This window comes from Silene latifolia, chromosome 6 (assembly GCF_048544455.1).
Source record: "Silene latifolia isolate original U9 population chromosome 6, ASM4854445v1, whole genome shotgun sequence".
Classification (NCBI taxonomy): Eukaryota; Viridiplantae; Streptophyta; class Magnoliopsida; order Caryophyllales; family Caryophyllaceae; genus Silene; species Silene latifolia.
Genome location: NC_133531.1, coordinates 120,931,047 through 120,953,246, shown reverse-complemented (window position 1 = coordinate 120,953,246; position 22,200 = coordinate 120,931,047). Strand labels below are relative to the sequence as shown.

The 22,200-nt window shown below is 37.8% G+C and overlaps 1 protein-coding gene and 1 long non-coding RNA gene across 3 annotated transcripts; both read left to right on the top strand.

The window, feature by feature from the left end:
• Positions 1-13,544: 13,544 nt before the first annotated feature.
• On the top strand, positions 13,545-20,802 carry LOC141587177 (phragmoplastin DRP1E-like). Of its 2 annotated transcripts, XR_012519716.1 has the most exons (17): positions 13,545-13,749; positions 14,032-14,095; positions 15,025-15,132; positions 15,436-15,537; positions 15,823-15,873; positions 15,986-16,047; positions 16,151-16,241; positions 16,317-16,381; positions 16,568-16,762; positions 16,850-16,969; positions 17,080-17,150; positions 17,263-17,488; positions 17,658-17,708; positions 17,859-18,227; positions 18,913-19,053; positions 20,048-20,158; positions 20,659-20,802. XR_012519716.1 is itself a non-coding variant. In XM_074408618.1 (15 exons), exons 1-15 carry the CDS (start codon positions 13,615-13,617, stop codon positions 19,039-19,041), a joined length of 1,839 nt encoding a protein of 612 aa, XP_074264719.1. In that variant the 5' UTR covers positions 13,545-13,614; the 3' UTR covers positions 19,042-19,099. The 2 variants fall into 2 exon arrangements, 1 of the variants encoding a protein (XP_074264719.1); XM_074408618.1 differs by lacking the exons at positions 20,048-20,158; positions 20,659-20,802 and having other exon boundaries at positions 18,913-19,099.
• A 54-nt stretch (positions 20,803-20,856) lies between these two features.
• Positions 20,857-21,641, top strand: LOC141658940 (uncharacterized). The gene is made up of 2 exons (XR_012549536.1): positions 20,857-20,994; positions 21,082-21,641. It is a non-coding gene; the product is annotated as an uncharacterized LOC141658940 (long non-coding RNA).
• The last annotated feature ends 559 nt before the right edge of the window (positions 21,642-22,200 follow it).

Genomic DNA, 22,200 nt, shown 5'->3' with positions numbered 1-22,200 from the left:
TGCTTCTCAAACTCCCCATACCCATAGTCATACTTAAAAGATCCACCGCATACTCCATAAACCAAGTCTTGAGTCATCATAACTAAGACAAGGAGATAACTACAAACATGGAAACTATACGAAAATGGTAAGAACAAGCCTCGAGGAACTAGTTCCTCAAGGTGAAAGCAAAAAATAAAAATAGACAAACAAGTAAGAACTTAATCACATTGCACCATCCCCGGCAACGGCGCCATTTTGATGTGGTTGAGTGTCGTCGTGGCTCTCAATCAAACACATTTATAATACTCAACAAACAACTAGTTAGCGGTAAGTCGAGGTCGATCCATGGGACGGTGTGCTTTGGGTTCTAAGTCTATCTATCTCAATTTATGCTAGTGTCACAATTGATGGGGTTTGTAGTTGTATTCTAAACTAATGCAAGCAACATGGTAAAGCAAACAATGAAAGGAAAGATGTAAACAATTGGTTAAAAGTGCTAGGATATCATGGGGTCATGGGGGAATTCATGGTGTTGATCATACAAACATGTTTACAATTATATGCAAGCAATTAGTGTTGTGGAGGAACCGAGTTGGGTTATGTCTTACGGTTCATAGGAAGGGTTGGGTCCCGGAGCCGAATCGATTAGATTGTGCAACACCTACAAGTCGACTTACTTTCTCCTATTCAACTTCTATGCATGGTCTAACAAGACTCGAGTTGGTTTATATCTTACAAGTCAAGTTAAGTAGTTAAGAGATGGTAAAAATGCAAGGATTCATAGGCTTAGCATTTCATCAAACATAACATGTGCATAAAGTTGACATCACAACAAGCAAGCAATTTAATCATGTGAACATATTAGATTAAGCATGAATCAATCCCATGTTGGTTTTCCCTAATTACCCATTAATCCTAGCTAAAGTAACTACTCACTCATTATCATGGGAAACATGTCATTAATGGTGTCAAACATCACAACAAGTATAAACATGATAATAGAATGAAGAAATGAACAATAAAGATTAAAGAGTAAAGGAATTATACCAACTTGAGATGATCCAAATAATAAAGCAAAGAATAATAGAAGAAACTTGATGATTGATGGAAGGTTGTCAATCTTCCAATAATAACCCAATAATCTTCAATTACCCAATAATAAACTTGAATGATAAACTTGAACAACAATTATGGAAAGATTGATGTATAATTTGTGGAAAGATTAAAGAGTAATCTATTCTAATCTACTCCTAATCTAATCTAAAGAAGGATTTTCTAGCTAAAAACCACCCCCTTGATTAATTACAAAGATGGGGTATTTATAGTGGAAATTAGGTGGGATGCATTAGGTTAACTAAGGGCTAAACTAGTAATTACACTTTTTAGTTTTGAGCAGGGAGACTCCGGTATCTCTTGAAGGAAGGGAGTCTTTCTTTGAAGCTTGGAGAAGACGAAATCATGCTGTGAAGGAATCCGTGCGTATTGGGGTCGGGACGGACGGAATCTGGCAAAGGAATCCGAGCGGATTCAGGGGAATCCGGACGGATTCTAGTGAGGCAATCCGAGCGGATTCTGAGCAGGACGCTCGGATTGTTTAGTGGAGACGGGCGGATTTGAGACAATCCGCTCGGATTGTTTAGTGGAGACGGGCGGATTTGAGACAATCCGCTCGGATTGTTCTTCAGCCGAGGTTCTTCTTCTTTTCTTCCCCTTTTTGCTCATTTCCATTTTATTCTTGCGGGATTGGTCTTTAGTCCTTGCTTCCTCTTCATACTAGTCCATCCATTATCGTCAATAAGCTTCCAAATGTGCACGAAAGACGGGAATTTCCGCCTTATTATCTCCTTTTCTACAAAACATGTGAAATGCGATAGAAAAGCAAATAGGAAGGTTTTGACGGATAAAATGGCCATAGAATGTTATAATAGTATGCAAAATAGGCTCAATTAGGGGACTAAATGTGCGCAAATAATGGTCATATCATATACGAATATTGACAAGTATTTGGGCACATAATAGAAGAAATTATATAAGGCATTTATTCATATAATGGCAAGTATCATACATTTAGTTTCACGTCAGGTCAGGCAAGAAATGTGAACATGAAAATTATACCTGGACCGGGAGATATATTCTATATGTGAAACATTTTTAAGTGTGCAATATTCCAAGCTCTTGGGATCATTTCGCCGTCCAGGGTTTGTAATCTATAAGCTCCCTGGCCGACTATCGAGTCAATTAGGTAGGGACCTTCCCAGGTTGGGGCCAATTTGCCAGCATTCTTTTCTTTTGTGTTTTGGAAGACTTTCCTGAGGACAAGGTCTCCTACCCCGAATACCCCGGCTTTGACATCTTGTTGTAGCTTTTTGCGACTTTTTTGATATCTTTGCCAATCTAATGTCAAGGCTGCATCTCTTAACTCTTCCGTTAAGTCCAGGTTGTCCTCCATTAGAGGTATATTTCTTGTTATTGTGTTCAGCCGCATCTGGCTGATGGAATGTCGACCTCAATGGGATTATCGCTTCACATCCATAGACCAAGGAGTAGGGGTTTGGCCTGTGGATGTTTTAGGCGTGGTTCTTCGGCCCGGAGGACCAGGGGAGCTTTTCAGCCCATCTGCCTTTCCTTCTTTCTAGCTTCTTTTTTATGCAGCTGATTACTACTTTGTTACTGGATTCTGCCTGACCGTTAGCTTTTGGATATCCTGGCGTGGATGTTACCAGGTTAATGTTCCATTGAGCACAGAAGGCTGCTGTTCTTTTTCCCACGAATTGCGTGCCATTGTCACATACTATTTCAGAGGGGATGCCATATCTACATATGATGTTGTGTTTGATGAATGCTATGACATCATTTTCCTTGACTTGCCTGTATGAATCAGCTTCTATCCACTTGGAGAAGTAATCAGTCATTGCTAGCATGAAGACTTTTTGTCCGGGTGCTTGAGGTAGTTTCCCTACTATATCCATGCCCCACTTCATAAATGGCCAGGGCGCGGATATGGAATGTAGTTCCTCAGATGGCTGATGGATATATGGTCCGTGAATCTGACAAGCTTTACATTTAGAGCTAAATTCCAGGCAATCGGCCCTCAAGGTGGGCCAATAGTAACCTGTTCTGAGTACTTTGCTTGCCAGGCTTCTTCCACCTTTATGATTTCCACAGTATCCTTCATGGATTTCTGATAATATCTGCTCAGCTTCTTGTGGCTCCAGGCATCTGAGGTATGGCCCAGCCTGCGATTTCTTAAAAAGCACGTTGTTAATAATAGTATATGAAGCAGCTTTTATTTTTAGTGCTCTGGCATCTTGTTTATTTAGCGGAAGAAATCCCTGTTGTAGCCAGTCATAGTAGGGTTTTGTCCAAGAATTAGCAACATAAATTGGAAAACTTTCATCTTGTTTATTTATTGCAGGTTCCAATAAATGTACGATGGGTATTTTGTCGAAGTCAAGGGGACTGAAGTTGGATCCTAGGCCGGCTAAGGCATCGGCCTGGGTATTCAAGTCCCTGGGAATTTGGTCAATATTAAAATTGCGGAATTTTGCTTTTAAAATTTGAACAATTTCCAAATAGAGTATCATTTTTTAGTCTTTTGCAGTATATATTCCGTTTACTTGGTTGGAAATAAGAAGGGAATCAGTACGTATCTTTAGGTTTTGCACACCAAGGTCAATACATACCTTTAATCCAGCTATTAGGGCTTCATATTCTGCCTCATTGTTGGTAGCCTCAAATGCACAGCTTATGGCCTGTACTATCTTATCCCCCTGTGGCGATTTTAGTACTACCCCCAGGCATGTGCCTCTCATATTGGCTGCACCATCGACAAATAGGGTCCATTCTAGGTCTGTTTGGTCGCTGGTCAGTTTATTTACCTCTTTTATCAGGTCTGGTTCTAGGGTTGGACTAAAATCAGCCACAAAGTCTGCTAGTGTCTGTGACTTAATTGCTGTCCTTGGTTCAAATGTTATGTTGTATGTGCTTAGCTGGACTGACCATTTGCACATTCGTCCGGACAATTCTGGCTTCCTAAGTACAGACTTGATAGGAAGATTGGTTCTGACTATTATAGGGTGGCTTTCAAAGTATGGTCTTAATTTTGTGCAACACATAATTAAAGCTAAAACATATTTTTCAAGTAGGCCATACCGATCTCTCGCATCCAAAAGAGACTTTTACTTACGTAGTAGACAGGATGTTGTTGCCCGTCTGCTTCTTTGACCAAGACTGCACCGACAAAGAAGCTTTACGTGATCGATGTATACTGTCGGGGTTCATCTTTGATTTGGTTTTGCCAGGGGAGGAGAGGATAGATATGTTTTCAGTGTCTGCAAAGCGCACTGATGATCGGGGTCCATTGAAAGTCCTTGTTCTTCCTTAGCAGGTTATAGAATGATTTGAACCTCTCTGATGATCTTGAAATGAATCTGTTCAGGACCGCTATTCTTCCAGTCAGCTTTTGTATGTCTTTGACCGTCTTTGGTGGTTCTAGCTTCAAGATAGCTTTGATCTGTTCAGGGCTGGCTTCTATTCCTCTTTTTGTCACCATATAGCCCAAGAATTTGCCTGTTGAGACTCCAAAGTGGCATTTTTGTGGGTTGAGCTTCATATTGAATTTCTCCAGTATTTGAAAGGCTACTTCCAAGTCTTTGACGTGGTCTTCTGCCTTTTTTGACTTGACTACCATATCATCTATGTAGACTTCCATGGTATCTCCTATTTGGTCTTTGAACATCATGTTGACTAGCCTTTGATAGGTTGCACCTGCATTCTTTAATCCAAAGGGCATAGCAGTATAACAATATATTCCTCTCTCGATGATGAAAGTCATGCTTTCCCGGTCTGCGCAGGTGCATCTTTTTTTATTAAATCCGGAGGCATCCATGAATGCTAACATCTTGTGGCCTGCAGTGGCATCCACCATTGCATCGATGTGTGGCAGGGGAAATGGATCTTTTGGGCAGGCTTTGTTTAGGTCGGTGTAGTCTACACAGACTCTCCATTTGCCCTTTTTCTTTTGGACGACTACTACATTTGCAAGCCGATCGGGTACATTACTTCCCTGATCATTCCCATGTCCAGTAGCTTGTCAACCTCTTGGTTGATGATTTCATGCCTCTCTGCAGCAAATTTTCTCCTTTTTTTGTTGTACAGGCTTAAATGATTGTCAATATTCAACTTATGAGTTATAATATCAGCATCTATGCGGTCATATCAAAATGCGACCAAGCAAAACAGACATTTTGGTTTTAAGAAAGGCGACCAGATCGGGTCCGACCGAGTCCGGTGCATCGACCCTACAAGTACCTTCTTGTCGGGGAACTCGAATCCAAAATGACCTCTCCTGTTTCCATCTGTGTTTGTGCAATATATTCTTCCCTGACAGGTGACTTTAATTGCTATGCAAGGGACTTTCCTGACTTTGAAGGTTTCAAAGCCTGGGTGTAGCATTCCTGAGCCGTCCTCTGTTCTCCCCTGATGGTGGTTATCCCCCATTCTGTTGGAATTTTCACACATTGATGGTATGTTGATGGGATTGCTTTGACATTGTGGATCCATGGTCTGCCCAGGATTACGTTATATGAGGATAGGCAATCCATTACTCCAAATCTTTCATATGAAGCCACGCCTTCCACATAGGTTGGCAGGCTGATTTCTCCCAGGGTGTTCTTTGTTTCTCCGCTGAATCCAACCAGGACGCTGGATTTCTTGATGATCTTTCCTTCATCTATCTTCATAGCTTTTAGGACGTCAAGCATCACCAGGTTGATTGAGCTGCCTCCGTCTATCGTGGATTCTTGATACCTTAGTCGTGCCAATTTGCATGGTGATTACCAAGTCATGTCATGGTGTAGATCGATATTCCCTGCAGGTCCGAGTCATCAAAAGTAATAGCGGGCAATGACTTGGACTGGAAGGGGGCAAGTCTAGACTCCTGGATATTCTTTTGGCGCCGAGCTGGTTAGACCACGATCTCGATCCTCCATTTATGAACTTGACTTCATAGATGGGGGAGGAGGAGGAGTGGATCTCTGCGTTCCCTGAATCTCTTTTGTTTTGTCCTTCATCTTTGTTCTTTGGCTGCTGGATTAAGTCCTTCAGATAGTCTTTCTTTAGAAGATATGCCACTTGTTTCCTAAGTTGGATGCATTCTTCTGTAGTGTGCCCAATGTCCTGGTGGAAGTCACACCATCTCGTTGGATCTTTCCTGGGGTTGTCGGAGTTCTTGGGCCATCTGACTGTATGTCCCAGCCTTTCCAGGCGTTTGATTAATCCTGCAGTATTAATAGAGAAGTTATATTCAGGAATAGTTGGTAGGCTAGAAAGGTTACCTTTGTGTTCTTGTGCCATGTTGACTTCAGATCGTTCAGGCCTGGAATAGGGTGCTGATCTGGGGTTGCCTCCTTTCTGGTAGGAGCTTTTCCTGTTAGTGTGTCCATAGCCTTGCTTTCCTCCGGACGAGTTTGTCCTGAAGTTGAGATCTTCCTCCAATCTGACATGCTCTAGGGCGATGGATTGAACAGTGGCAAAGGTTGGGCATGCCTTCTTGGTCAAGTCTGCATAGATGTCACTTTGTCAAGCGGACTCCTTGCCGAAAGCTTCTACCGTTTTCTTCATCACACTGGAATGGCCACCTTCTCTTTGACAAATCGGCCAGGAATTCTTTGAGAGATTCTTCGGAAGTTGCTTTACCCCAACAGTTCTTTGGGTCTCTTGCCATATCTCTGCTTTTGCGAATTGTTGATTGAAGGCATTGATCAATTCTGCAAAATTCTTGATACCTCCATTTGGGAGATTAATGAACCATTGTAATGTCAGCTCTGGTCGTGGTTGTACCAAAGCCTTTGCACATGCGGACACTGCCCGAGTTCACCGGGTATTGAGGCGCCAACATCTTCTTTTGAATATAGCAACGTGATTTTGTGAATCAGAGGTTCCATCATAGGTTCTCATGGATGGGACGGTGAATTTCTTGGGAGGTCGATCTTTGCAATTTCATCTCGCAAGGGGCGAGTCGAAAAACTATCAATTTCCACTTCACCCACGAGGTTACGTACTCCGGGTATATTTTCTATTTTGTTGTGGAGTTTTTGGATTTCTGAGACATAGCCATCATTATTGCTTTGCTTGATTTTGTTTGTTTCATCATTGGAAATGGTTGGGGTACCGGATAATGTATCCTTCTCCGGGGTTCCAAAATTGGAGAAGTCAATGTTTTTGATAATGGATGAGAATGGGGTTCCTGACTCAAATCTGGTCCTGGAGCCTGAGGCCTGATTTTCCAATTTTTTCCTCGGCTAGACTCGATTCCTTCACCTATTGACTATCGACATTCTCGCTTGACCGCCTTCTCTTGAATTGCCTCTAATTCTTTGATTTTAGCCAAGGCAGCCGCTAATTGTTGTTCTGGGGTGAGTTCCACCATTTTTGTGTGTGAATATTAAACGAAAAAATGATAAAGGGAATTTTATTGGTTGAAGAACTAGATGCCCCACGGTGGGCGCCAATTGTTTTAGCAGGATTTTCCCTGAATAGGTCCGGCTTGATTAAAGAATAATTTGGGTATCTAGCTCTATAAGTTTGGAATATTGTAAATGAATAACAGGGAAAGATTAAGTATAAAGAATAATGTTTATCTTCTTTAGATAAGTTGGATACAAATTTGTTTAAGTAACTGTGTGCTCGTAAAATAATGAAAAATAAGTAGTGAAGTGGTTTAACACTGATGAATGATGAATCCAATTACAAATGCCAGATTACAATATTTATAGTTATACAAATATAAACGTTACATTGATCTTCAACGTCTTCCTCTTTTGTTGGAGTTGTTACCGGATTAATAGGGCACATTCCCTATTAGTTCGGTTGACTCGTTCTCCTTTGATTATTTCTTCAACTCATTCTCCTCTTGTATGCCCAGGTTCATTGGTGATATAGCTTCATGGTTAGACTTGGTCTTCCTTGAGAATAGGACATGATCATTCATCTTCATACAATCGTTTTGTTGCTCTTCAGCTTAATCCAGCCTGTTTAGGTGTACTGCCAGGCTATTCCGTGCTTACCTTCAGGCCTTTCTTCTGGGACTAAGTAGCCTATTCATCCTGTAATATTCTTCATCTGCCTGACAGTGGTTAGAACTGTCCGGTCTCCGTTTGCCCCAATCAGCCTTGTAAGGTCAGGCCAGGTTACAGTCAGAACAGGCTAAAATGGGCCTAACAATTGCCTCGGGCAACCAAGATGGTGACGTTCTCATACCTTAAGTGGTCCTGGTAAGACACTTGGAGTATGAGAGTGTCATAATATGACTCAGTAAATCAGACCCGACCAAACAGACACGTTTTACAGATCAACAATTGTTGTAATGAAAATAGTCACTTATTTATCACTTTGACCCTAGATCTAGAAGTGCATAACCCAAATATGAACTGAAACACAAATTGATCAGGCCTGACCCAATCAAATGACTCGGCCCAAAATTCCATGTAATTCACCCTACTTGAATGATTCGAAGTGATTGAAATTAAATGACCCAAATCAACTTATTGTAGATCAAATTTGATAATATTATGTACATCCTAATATAATACCTAAAAAGAGCAAAGAATTGTTTGCGTAATTTCAGCTAAGACCATTTTACCCCTTGCGTAGTTTTGACATTCCCTTTATACCCTTCTACCGTTATGCCATATTTTTATGTGGATATTTTTACTCTTCACAGCTTGAGTTAGTCTTTACTCAATAGTCAGTATTGAGTTGTATCTTTGACAGTTGACACCTGTTAACTGCACTTTAAACGTGGCTCGGCTAGAAATAAAGAATCTGCATGATGTTTGAGGTTGATCTCCTTGAACAAATGTTCACTTTGTTCTTCAGTATTTGGATCGCCATTACGATGACTTCACAATTCTTCTTCTTCTTGGTCATTAAGTACTATCACATTCTGAATTTCATTTTCCTTTCGTCATGTAATCATTTCGTACAAATAGCTTGCATTTGTGATACTTCCATCATTTACAACGTTTCTTTTCGTTTTTGTCCTTAGGTAAAGCGCTCAGAATTTCGATTTCTTTATCACTCCGGGTATATATTAGTTCATTTTCTATTTGATTATATTTTTAATGCTCAATACTTTATTGAATTAAATTTGTCAGGTTACTCTCGGTAAATTTGCATTATTAACAAGAATTTTGTATTTGTCACTCCTTAAAGGAAAGTAATTTGTTACTCCTTTATTTTTGTTTGTTGTTAGACTTTGGTTAAGTACTAGGATGTTTAGTTGATATCCTAAATTTTCTAAGCTGCTATGTTCAATCGTTTAGTTTAGTTGATATCCTAAATTTTCTAATCTGCTATGTTCAATCGTTTGGTGTGCTTTGTAGGTGGCTGCATGCGAATATGTATTCATTTGCAGGCAAGTGTTAATGCAAATCAACTGTTTGCTCAAATATCTTCTGCTGTAGGATATTTATTTTCTTTTACGCTTGTGTGTTGCGTCAGCCATGATTAAGTTAAACATGATTTTGATCTAAAAAAAAGTACTGAATATTGACAGGAAATTGGTCGCATATGTAGATACCACTAATCTTGCACCCCTTCCATTTCTTTGGGATAAGTTGATTACTTGAAGCAAGTGAAATAATTCAATGAATCAAAAAAGAAAGGGAAGACGTATGAATTTGACGTTTTTTTAAAAAAAAAATTATTTTTACATCTTTTCCGTTTTCAGTTCTAATACGTTATTATATTGAATGGATGGTATTTTTTCTTTTTCTTGCTGATATTTTGTTCATTGTGTTTTCAGATATGTTTCTGCTCGAAAACATTGTCCTTTGTTGTTGTATGCTACAAGAATCATGGAACCAATTACAAATTGATTCAAACTTTGTGATTGATAGTCGGTGAGATTATCTGTTTGTATTTAGTTCCTTGATATTTGGTCTTTCAGTTATTTATTAGTCTACAGGCGTTCATACATAATGAGACAGACATTTTTCGTCAAAAGGTTGTGACCTCTCACATGAGGTGATACACCAAGATATTGGGCGTTCCACCCTTCCACAAGGTAAAGGTATTTCAACCATCGTTCATGTTATATTTGTTATTCGCCTATGTTTTGTTTGTGAAGTGTTACATGGTAAGTCTTGATGAGATGTCTAACTATTAAACCAAATTAAGGATTTATTATTACCTTTTGTTTCACAATTACCTTCGTCTTTGTTTTCTGGAAATTAAACTTCTAACTGGTTATATTAAAATCTAAGAAAAAAATGTACTACATAATGTACAAAGGCTCTATTAACCAAATACTCAAGGTGGTTGCAGATTTGAAGCATCCGTACTGTTAATTCTGTATGAAAACCAATATTGCGTATATGACAAATTGAGGTGACCAACCATACATTAAAATTGCTGCATTTTATATCATTTTCATTATTTATTAGAATTGGGTGAAGATTGCCTGAAGTTACTAATGTGTTATTAGGTAGTCGATGATCCAGAGGAGAGATTGTACAATTAGCAAATCAAGTCGATAGGGAAGATGGTCTTGCTAGGCTCACTCTTTTCTCTCCTAAGGTATTCACTATATTGCTACACTTTGTTGGTTATACCTCATTTGGCTCAAGCATTTGTATATCTTTTTCTACTCTTGGTGACGAGTATTTTAATCAAAGTTAAACAAATGAACTCCACGGAGGGAGTAACAATTAAGTTGGTTTTAATTGCTTTGTTTTCCTGTGTTTGTTTACTAGGGAAAAGATTCTTTAGTTGTAAAATGCTAAGTTTTGTGTGTTCACTACACATCCAAGTTATCTTTTGTTTTCACATCCATCTTTCTTTATATCGATATTAAGGCTCTCTTTAAATATATATATATATATATATATATATATATATATATATATATATATATATATATATATGTATGGACCTTGAGGAATGACTTCGGTATCTTAACTTTGGGGATTTCTCGGAATCTGGGGTAAACAGCTGCAGTATCAAGTAATTTGCCGTTTTACCAAAACCAATTTCCTGGAGATTACGAAATAACAAAAAAGTAAAAGTGAAAAAATGGAACTAAATTCTCTACTTTGATCATCCCCTTATACTAAAAGAATAAGGGACCTCCCAAATTTTCCCGCTTAAATGAATTTGACTATAATTGGGCTTTCATTATATCATATTTGTAACTGGACTTTTATTATAACATATCTGTGATTGAGCCTTCATTATATTATTTTTACAACTGGATTATACTAAACTTTCCCTTTTCCACCGATTAATAAAAAACATTAATAAAGATAAATTTTACAATTAAATTTCAAATTGAGTTAAATATCAGTTGTATAATTGTTATTTTCTTTAATATTCATATCTAAAAAACCGTGCATTTGCGCGGGATCTATACTAATTATCTTCAATAAAATGAAGCAAAATGCAGAGCCGATAGAGGAAGACATTATTTATATTAAGTATAGGAGGGTGTTGGATGGTTTTTCACTATAGCACACGCTAAATGTTTGTCGCTTTTAGACCTTCCGTCCGACCCTTTTATCACCAGGATTTATGTTCCTGATGGTGAAAAAAACCATGTTGTTTGCCTAATTATGACACTGTAAGCAATAGAAGGGGTATGTGATACTTAAGGCTCCACCATTTATTTGTGTACGTGTTCATTTGGCAAGCCTTACAGGGTTTTTTGCGCGGACAAGATTGCTGCGAAGTTTCGCAGAGAAGTAGCAAAGTAGTGAACATCGGTTTGATATCAAGTCATTTATATTAAGTATAGAAGGGTTGCTGAAATCGCTCAACCTCCAACAAGTAGCAAAGTAGTTCGTGCTTATTGTACCATGGTGATTTGCTTAAAATATGTGCATTCAATACTCTCTCAAGTGTGCATCACATATACATTTTGATATCAAGAAATTCATTTAATATAGTTCATATTAATTCTTCATTTCAGATCAAGTTGTTCTCAGGTTTTTGGCGTATTCATTAGCTAGGACTTTCGTCTGCTGAAAGTTAATTTCGTTTGCTGAAACTGAGTTGGAGGTGCACAAATATATAACAAACATTACTCCAGAGACAAAAAAAATGGGCTGCCAAGGTGGATGTTATAGAGCAGTCTTCCCCTCGTTCTGCTTCTGAAAGTTCTCAGAAATACCAAAGGCATATAGATATTGTCATATAGTACACGAATTTTGTGACAAAGAACATCATGGGTGTCTGATTATGAGTGCATGTATATATGACAACTTCCATTATATATGGTATTATTCATTTTAGCAAAGATGATCACACATTTATCTACAAAAAAGCACAGATGGTCACACCATCACTAATGCACATCCTTAAAAAAATTATCTTTTCCGAAAAACTTATATACTGAAGCCCGAGCATCGCCGGGCCCAAAAACTAGTTAAGATAAAAGGGTCTACTATTTATAACACTTCATAATAGATACGGAAGTAGTACCCAAAAAAAAAAATAGATACGGTAGTTTTGCAAAATAGTCTGTCTGTTGCAAAATAGTCCACTGAGAATTTTTTGGCAAATTGGTGTTTATTAGCAAAATAATTAGGGAGTTGGGGTTGGTTTGAAACTATTTTGACTTATGGTGTCCACGTCATCAGTTTTTATTTTTTTTTCCAGTTTTTATGGTAAGCCGCTAAGTTTCTTAGCGGCTTCCTTTTTTTTTTTTTTTTTTTTTTTTTTTTTTTTTTTTTTTTTTTTTTCGAAAAAAAAAAAAAAAGTGAATAGTAAAGCCGCTAAGAACCCTAGCGGCTTTACTATTCATTTTTTTTTTCAAAAACCGTCACCTTTTAACACTGATGACAGCCTATTCTAGAAATGAATAACCACCAAAGCCGCTAAGAAAGTTAGCGGCTTCCCTATTTCTCTATTTTTCATAAGCTTATGACATTTATTATCTAAAAAATGACAAAGAGACAAAGCCACTAAGAAACTTAGCGGCTTTGCCTAAAAATTGGAAAAAAAATGAAACTGGTGACGTGAACACCATAAGTGTAAATAGTTTCAAACCAACCCCAACTCTCTAATTATTTTGCTTATAAACACCAATTTGCCAAAAAATTCCCCACTGATAGTAATTTAGGTGTTGTTTGGCCTTACTTATGGAAAATGATTTTTCCTTTTCAAAAGGTGTTTATTCACAAGTTATTTTTCGGAAATGTTTTAGTTGTTTGGTTATACTTTTGTAAAAGCGGTTTCTCACAAAATTTATATGTTTGGCGTAATTACTTTAATACAACTTTTGTTTGCTTATTTTATTCTTTATGTAAAAAGTAGAAGTAGATCAGAAGTAGTAAATATCTACTTCTCCTTTTGGAGGTGAATAATCAGTTTTGACTTCTCAAAAACACTTTTAAAACTCTCTAATTTTACCATATTTGGCCAACCTACTACTTTTTCAATTAAAAAAACACTTTTTAAGTTTGGCCAAACACACGGTAGTATGACACTATGACTCCTTAAAACTACAAATAAAATAAACCCCTCGAACGAATAAATCGGCATTGCAAGATATTACGTATACTCCAAAAGGGCTTTCAGTTACGGACTCTTGACTCTTTTAACTCAACTCAATCTTCATCTTCTTCCTCAACAACAATGGCGACCATGAAAGGTTTGATCCAAGTAGTAAACACATTACAACAAGTGTTTACTAACTTACGAGACTTCGTCGATGACGCCTCCTTTCCTGTTTTCGACGTTCTTCCCTCCATTGCCGTCGTCGGGGGCCAGGTTTCCATCTCTCCGCTTCTTCTTCTTCTTCTTCTTGCCTTCATTTTACGATCAATTTATATTAACGTATTCTGTATAATCTAATTCTTCCGTCATGAGATATACCTTTCACTATCTTATTTCTGTAAGAATTCTAGTTAACGATTAGAATTCTCAGATTTTTCGACAGATTATACGAATATACGGAGAAGTATATTCTTCCTTGAATTGTAGAACAATTATCATCTATATAGTGCCAATTTATTTTTCCTCTAGTACTGATGAACTCGAGTCAAATGACAGAGCTCCGGCAAGTCATCGGTGCTTGAGAGTATTGTTGGACGTGATTTCCTTCCTCGCGGCTCAGGTTTTTTGTATTCGCCATCTCTTTAGCTACGATTATTTATTTATTTATTTTCATCAGATTATGATGTTATTCTATTGATGTACGTTGTGTATATATTGTTGTCATTTCATATGATGAATTTAGGTTAACTTTCCTCACTGTACGATAGTACCGGTCAATAACTATGGTTTTCTATTTTTAAGGTGCATGCAGTTTCCGGCCACCTTAGGTTAGTTTTTGGCTTGTGAATTAGCCTATGTAAATTACTAGTAGGCATGGTGAAATTGTGTCCGCTCTCACCACCACAAGTCGATGACCAATTGATCACCTCCCAAAACCCTGGCAGGTTGCTGCCAAGATGTCCGACTAATTAAACACCGCCCACCCACACCATACACACATTTGAAACAATGCCTCAGAACATCATAACATTTGTGCAACTGATGACTAGAAGATAGGCTGTCAAATTATGCATTAGCGAATATTTTAGCATTTAAACCTTAAAAATGCAAAATATAGAATAAACTCGAATGTGATTTCATTAGCAATTCATAAAGGTAAAAACGATCTCGTGACTACACACAAGAATGTATCACCGATTTACTTGATGAGGTGATTCAACATTTCTACTTGTTAATTTTATTTGTCGACTAATATGACTGTAGATTCAGAATAATTTCACAATCCTTGTGCCTTGTCGGGAACTACAAGTCCAATTGATCTAGTTATAGAAACATAACATTCTTCAAGGACAATCTAGACTACATCATCTCTTCTTAGGAGCTTTGACACTACTAATGAAGTAATCTATGCATGAGGTTTTTAGTTTTTTGAGCAGTCTGGGTGTAGGAATTAATGCATTCCACTTGAATTTAACAACCTTTACTCTATGAGACTGTAACTTGTTTTTTCAATTAATGTTTGGCATAACGACCGTGTAAATGATTCAGGTATTATAACTAGAAGGCCTTTGGTATTGCAACTGTGCAAGATAGAGCAAGGAACACAGGAGTATGCAGAATTTCTTCACTTGCCAAAAGCGCGATTCACCGATTTTTGTATGTTTTTTTTCTCTTTATCCTCTGGTTATAGGCGTGTGGTTATGTTTTTTTTTTATTACTGTCAGGATGATGACAGTGAATTTGATAACACGCTTTTGTTTAATGCTTTGCTAAGGTGTATCTTAATTGAGTGATCTATATTAAGATTTACCTTTCCCTTACATCAAGCCAATAAGGGCTGATAGGTATGGGAACTAAAGCAAGAATAGAGAAGAGGAATTAGATGGGAACTATTTTCATTCTATATGCATCATTTAACATCTCTACTTTTCTCTGCGTCTGAATGATTCCCGTTTGCAGCGCTGGTACGTAACGAAATACAAGAAGAAACCGATAGGATGACTGGCAGGTTGAAGAAAATATCACAAGTCCCCATCCAATTAACCATCTATTCACCCAATGGTACTTTTCTAAAATAAGTGTTTTTCTGGGAAGGCTAACATGATTGATCATATGATATGAAGATATAAAATTCAGTCCTGAATGTTATGTTGTAGTTTTACTCAGGGACATATTGGTGTTATATGGACTTGAATGTAAAATAGTTTCCCTTGTTGGCAAAATATCTTCCCTTTGAGATTCTCACCACATTTTTGTATCTTCCCAAATTATATTTTGAGTGGCATTTTTCGTTTGCAGTCTAGTTTTACAGATTCTCACCGACATCTTCTGATTGTGATTTGGCAGTTGTTAATTTGACATTGATTGATTTACCTGGCTTAACAAAAGTTGCTGTAGGTATGTCTGTAAGCCCATTTGATTGCTCATATAAAGTAAAAAATTCTTTACCTGCTCCCTCCATCACCTCTATTGTTTCTCTGTTACCTGAACAATGACTTCTAATTAACAGAAGGGCAGCCGGAGACAATTGTAAACGATATTGAGAACTTGGTCCGATCATATGTGCAGAAGGTAATTGTTTGGGGGGATTATATCAATGTTAACTTTGGTCTTTTGGCCAGTGATGTTGTAAATGGCTGAATATCTTACTTATGCTTCTCTTTCGGCATTTTAGCCCAATTGCATTATCCTCGCAATAACTCCAGCTAACCAAGATGTAGCAACATCTGATGCCATCAGGCTTGCACGTGAAGTTGACCCTGCAGGTATATTAGTCAACATTTTTTATTCTTGGTGCGATTTTATTTGTTGCTAAAAATTTAATAATTGAATTGTGTCAGGGGAACGAACGTTTGGTGTCTTGACTAAACTGGACTTGATGGACAGGGGAACAAATGCTTTAGAGGTAATATAATTCCACTGTCTGAGATGGTTTTTTTTCCCTATATAGCTGATACATTTTATTCAATTATGAAGCCAAAAGGCGCATTGTCTTTTATATGTTGTGTGCAGTTTGAAATTCTTCTTTTTAAAGCATTCTGTACGGCTATTTTACCTCAGTCTCAGTTGATCTTTAATTTGTCGTTATAAGGTTCTTGAAGGAAAAGCCTATCGTCTGCAGCATCCGTGGGTAGGTGTTGTGAATCGTTCCCAAGCAGACATCAACAGAAATGTTGATATGCTTGCTGCAAGATGTAGAGAACGTGAATATTTTGCCACAAGTCCAGATTATGCGCACTTGGCTAGCAAGATGGGCTCCGAGCATCTAGCAAACCTTCTTTCAAAAGTATGAGCACTTGCTATTGTATGCATGCCATAAGTTATTCTCTAATATCTGTGCTGGCTATTTAATGAAGATATCAATACTCTGCAGCAACTGGAGTCGGTAATCAGGGCACGTATCCCAGACGTTGCATCTCTAATTAGCAGAAACATTGATGACATTGAATCTGAGTTAAATATCCTTGGTAGTCCGATTCCCATTGATGGAGGGGTAATGAACTTCGGTTTGGATCCACTACATATTTTGCCTCTTTTTTCTTGTCTCTCTTTTGTATTCCCTTCAAAATGTTGTTTCGCGTAATGAAATATTGCTTCTTGTAGGCACAGTTGTATACTATTCTAGAACTTTGTCGTGCATTTGAGCAGACATTTAAAGAGCATCTTGTAGGAGGGTAAGCGTTTTATATGGTCATCTAATACTATCCTTCTTCCATACTTCTTGCAAAACTTTTTCAGTAGACCAGCTATGTAATTTCCTTGTGCTTCAAATAAAACATTTTTCAGGCGACCAGGTGGTGATCGTATACACATAGTATTTGAACATCAGCTTCCAGCTGCTTTACGGAAAATCCCTATGGATCGCCACCTTTCAGTAAAGAACGTTAAAAGAATTGTCTTTGAAGCCGATGGTTATCAACCTCATCTTGTTGCACCTGAGCTAGGGTATAGACGGCTTATTGAAGGCGCACTTACATTTTTCCGAGGTCCAGCTGAAGCTTCAGTTGATGCTGTATGTTTTTTTATTTTGCTATTTTTGGGTCTTCTATAGATAGGGAACAAAGACGATGTCATTTAGCTATAAAATTTTTCAGAAATTCTCTGATGAATATTCTGTAATCTGCCTAGATGACTTAATATCCCTTAGTTTCTAAGCTTGTGTTTATTTTTACATGTTTTAGGTTCACATCATTCTAAAAGAACTTGTGAGGAAAACCATTGCAGGAACTCAGGTTTGATAGTTTTCTGTTGCTTATCTTGTACTTCCTCCATCCCATTTATATCGTCATGATAAACAATCTCAACAGTATAAATGTGACGAAGTGAGTCATTGCGAGTTAGGATAGATGAGAGAAGCTTACATTTTAACTTTCCAATGTCAGGAATTAAGACGCTTGCCAGCTCTTCAATCTGAGATAGCAGCAGCTGCATATGAGGCACTAGAGAAGTTCCGGGAGGAGAGCAAGAAGACAACTCTACGACTTGTTGACATGGAATCCTCATATATTACTGTTGATTTCTTCCGCAAACTTCCTCAGGAGGATCTGACAGGAGGAATCCCAACTATGAGCCCTAGTGGCCGATTCTCAGAGGCTCACTTCCAAAGAATTGGTTCCACTATTTCCTCTTACGTTGATATGGTATCTCACACACTGAAGAACTCCATTCCTAAGGCTGTGGTGTACTGCCAGGTTAGGGAAGCAAAGCAGGGTTTACTTAATCACTTCTACGCACAATTGGGAAGCAAAGAGGTAATCTAACCATCAGCCAAATTCCTGAGCTCATCTTTGTCTTATTTCCAACTTTGCCTTAATGTTAGTCGGTAAAGTCATTGAGTTGTGCTGATCATGATCTAGGTTTGCAACCCGTCAATATAAATATTGTGCACATGGGCTACCTTTTAGACATGGAGAAACTGATCTGACCGAGATTATTAAACCAATACAAATATGACCAAAGCCTATTATTATCTAGACACCCAACTTGAGCCTACCCGAGGTTTGCTGATTCCAAAATGACCTGACGTGTAATGACCGGCCTGAGAATGACCTGGAGTGACCCAAATCTAACCCATAACAACATGCTAAAGACGCGTTTGAGATAATTGCATTAAAACAATAAAGACAGGCATAGCCTTGATCTGCAATGTCAAATCTGATTGACTAGCCCAGGAGCCATTGGCACGATAAGAACCCTTTGTGAATTGGCACGCACCCAAAATTGACCCAATAGCATCATATCCGAGACAAACTTGAATCTCTAAGACCAAGTTGTATTACATACCCAAAATGACCCGAGACCACTCAAGAATGATCTGTTTGGCATTGCAAAGGTTTGCACCAAAAGAAAACCTTTGTTTTTTTGAGCTGCAACATTTTGCAATCATACACATGCGTTAGAAGAATGTTTGATAAATGTTTTTGATTGTTGGCATAGGTCAATCAGTTGACTGAATTGCTGGCTGAACATCCGGAGTTGATGGTAAAAAGAGAGAAATGTTCAAAGAGGCTGGCGTTGTGCAGATCTGCTCGAGATGAGATTGAGTCAGTCTTATGGACAAGCTAATATTATTTCCTAGTTGGTTTAGAACTTTTCCGAGTACATATTGGGTGTTCTTGTTATTCCTTAACTGATGTTTGTTGCTTATGCTATAAAAATAACTTTTTTCCGATATATACTCATTAGTCATTAGGCATCATCTAGGGTGCCAGCTTGAGTATAGTTTAAAAATTACTTTTTTCCGATATATACTCGCTTAGTCTCAATTATTTGCTTAACAATTTACCACGGAAAATTTGTAACGGATATTAAAATCAAAGGTAAACAAATAATCGGGATTCGGGACATAGGGAGTACAGTGTACACCTCTATTCAAGAGAGAATTAATATTGAAAGCAGTACAGTTATTTTCCTAGAACAGCAAAGTTTGTCCTCTGTTTCTTCCTTGTCTTAACTTCAGAAATCAGAACCTTTAAAAATCATATCAAATTTGCAGAGAAGATCAACTCAGACAGACCAAAAACAGCTTTTCTGCAATTTCTTTTCCTACTTACTCCACCCCTTTCACTAAAATGGTAACAATTTCAATCCTACAAAAATACAAAACAAAAACAAAACTTTAAATATTATAAACTACACAAAATCTTGTTCAAGATGGGAAATATCCGTCTTAAACTTAAACGAGTCTAGTATACTAAATCAGACAAAAGTAAAATGGCCAGGGAGAGTAACTAAATATTTGTCTCATCCACATGAGACGTTCTTTGACCCGTCTTAATTTTAAGACGGATTATTGCGTTTTAAGAGAGACAAAAAAGTACTGCAATAAACTCATTGATAACTTGCTCAGTGCCTGTGTCTTTAGTACATTACCCTGAAACAGTGAAACTTGAACTGTTGAACACATAAATTTACTCACTTTTCCTCTCATATTCCATACATTTATTTCTGAGCTAAGGTTTGTATTTTATTTTCTTCTTCTACTTTTTTTTTTTGTTTAATGGGTATAAGCACAAGTTGTTAGTGAATCTGTTTATATAAATTTTAAAGGAAGTTTGTGTTTGATGAATAGGTAAGGAAGATGGTGAATCCAAATGCGGCCGAGTCGTCCCACAGTAGTGTCTCCAAGGAACATTCGAGTTTCTTTCAGCCTTTTGTTCAACATAAGAACTCCATCAATCTGGTATGTTGTTCTTCTCTTCATGGTCAAATTAATTGTTTTTTTTTTTTTTTTTTTTTTTTTATGATTTTATATATAGTTAATTTTATAAGAACTAGTTTCAAAATAATAAACTGCATGTAAGTTCAGGATCTTTCTCAAGCTCAATCTTGCTAAATTCAGCTAGTTTCGACTAAAATTCGAGTAATGCATTTGGACTCAATTCGGTTCAAATCTGAACAGAACCAAAAAAGATGTAGGCCGTTTTCTAAGAAAGTACTCCCTACGTCTCAATCATTTGTTTATCTTTGATTAAAATGTTTATCACAAAGAATAAGAAAGGCAAATAAATGAATGGAATAGAGGGAGTACGTATTAGATAAGTGTATTTTAGAGTTTTCGCCTTGCAGTAGGTTTGACAGTAGTACAGTAGCACTGCATCATCAGAACATTACTGAATTTCTTAATCAAACTGGATTTTCTTGCAAACTGGAGTATAATTGTTGTTTGGGTATTTTCTGTAGCGGATACCTCCACCATTCGTCAAGAACTTCCGAAACATTCCATCTGAGATATCCTTGAGAAACATCAATGGGTTGGTTTGGCCTGCAAAACTGAGTTACATCGGCGATCACTTGCACATATCGTCAGGCTGGAAAGAGTTCGTTAAGGAACATTCGCTAAACAGCGGAGATTTTGTGGTGTTCCACTACGTACCAGATACCACGTTTTTTGTTATGGCCTTCGACTCTGATGGCTGCAACAAGGTCACGCCTCTAGTCAAGAAAAGACGCAGAACAATTGCTCCCCCAACTTTGCTATTTGAGAGGACTATCCAGAACACACACAAGAATTTTTTGGTAAGCATACTTGTTTAAGAGATAGTCCGTCCTTTGAAAATAAACAACTGTTATTAGTTATACTAACATGATGTCGGGAACCTTCAGACATTTCCCAGTTGGGTGATAAAGAAATGTGGTGTCGAGCTACCTCAGAAGGTGGAGCTTTGTTTCGAGGAAGGGGTATCAACGATTACATGGTTGCGCGGAGCAAAAGACAGGACAATTCTGGGATATACTGGGATAGATCGATTCTTGGAGATGAACAATGTTCAAAAGGGAGATAAGCTTCAGTTTCAGATTATTCGCGGAGAAGGGAAGGCCATCAAAAACATTATTGCTAGGAGGCTTCCGCAATAAGAGGTGTTAACTCATAATGCTTATGCTTTTGCTGTAATAGAACTTTTAACAAAACTCTCATTTTCTAGGAGAGATTAGAACTTCGTCTTCGAGAGGCCATGAATTAGCAGTGTGCCTTTTCAAGGCGGATGATTTAAGTTGTGAACAAAACTCTTGCTTTCTGAAATTTAAGAATTAACTTTAAACCTCCTTTCACTTTTCTTTTTTTTTTTCTCGCGCTTTTGTGATCGCTGTATTTTTACTGATAATTCGTAGAAGTGAATGGTGATTCAGTAGTTGTATTGCATTGAACTGTTTGCTGGTGTTTAGTTTCTGCTTGATTGAATTCTACATTTCAGTCAGTGTGTTGAATTCTGGTAATATAGGAACTTTAAGGACAGTAAATTATTACGACTGATACGATAGTAGGAATCTGTCGTCACTGTTAACAAGTTAATCCTCTTAAGGAACCGACAATGCTGCTGCGTTCAGCTAGCATTAGTTTAGAAGTATAATATGTCGAATATATGATTTCCACAGGATCTATATCCTTGCCATGTTTTAGATTTCCGTCAATTGTACAAAGGTGTTGAACCTTGACAATCACGGAGCTTACGGATTAAATTTCTTGTTTTCTGTCTTTCCGAAATACAGCTTTGTTCAGCTGGAAGGCAATATTTCAGGATGTTCTGAGAAAAACATGATAAAGGCTTCTAAAATCACCATAGTTTCTCTCAAAGAAGTATGTCCCGACTTCGTAGAAGCAAATAATAACCCATTTCTAATAGCATCACTGCTTCACTTAAAAGAGGCGAGATGGCCGGGCTAGAGGTGGATAGTGGGCCGGATCGGTGCGGGCCGTGTTGGTGGGGAGGGAGCCCAGCCCAT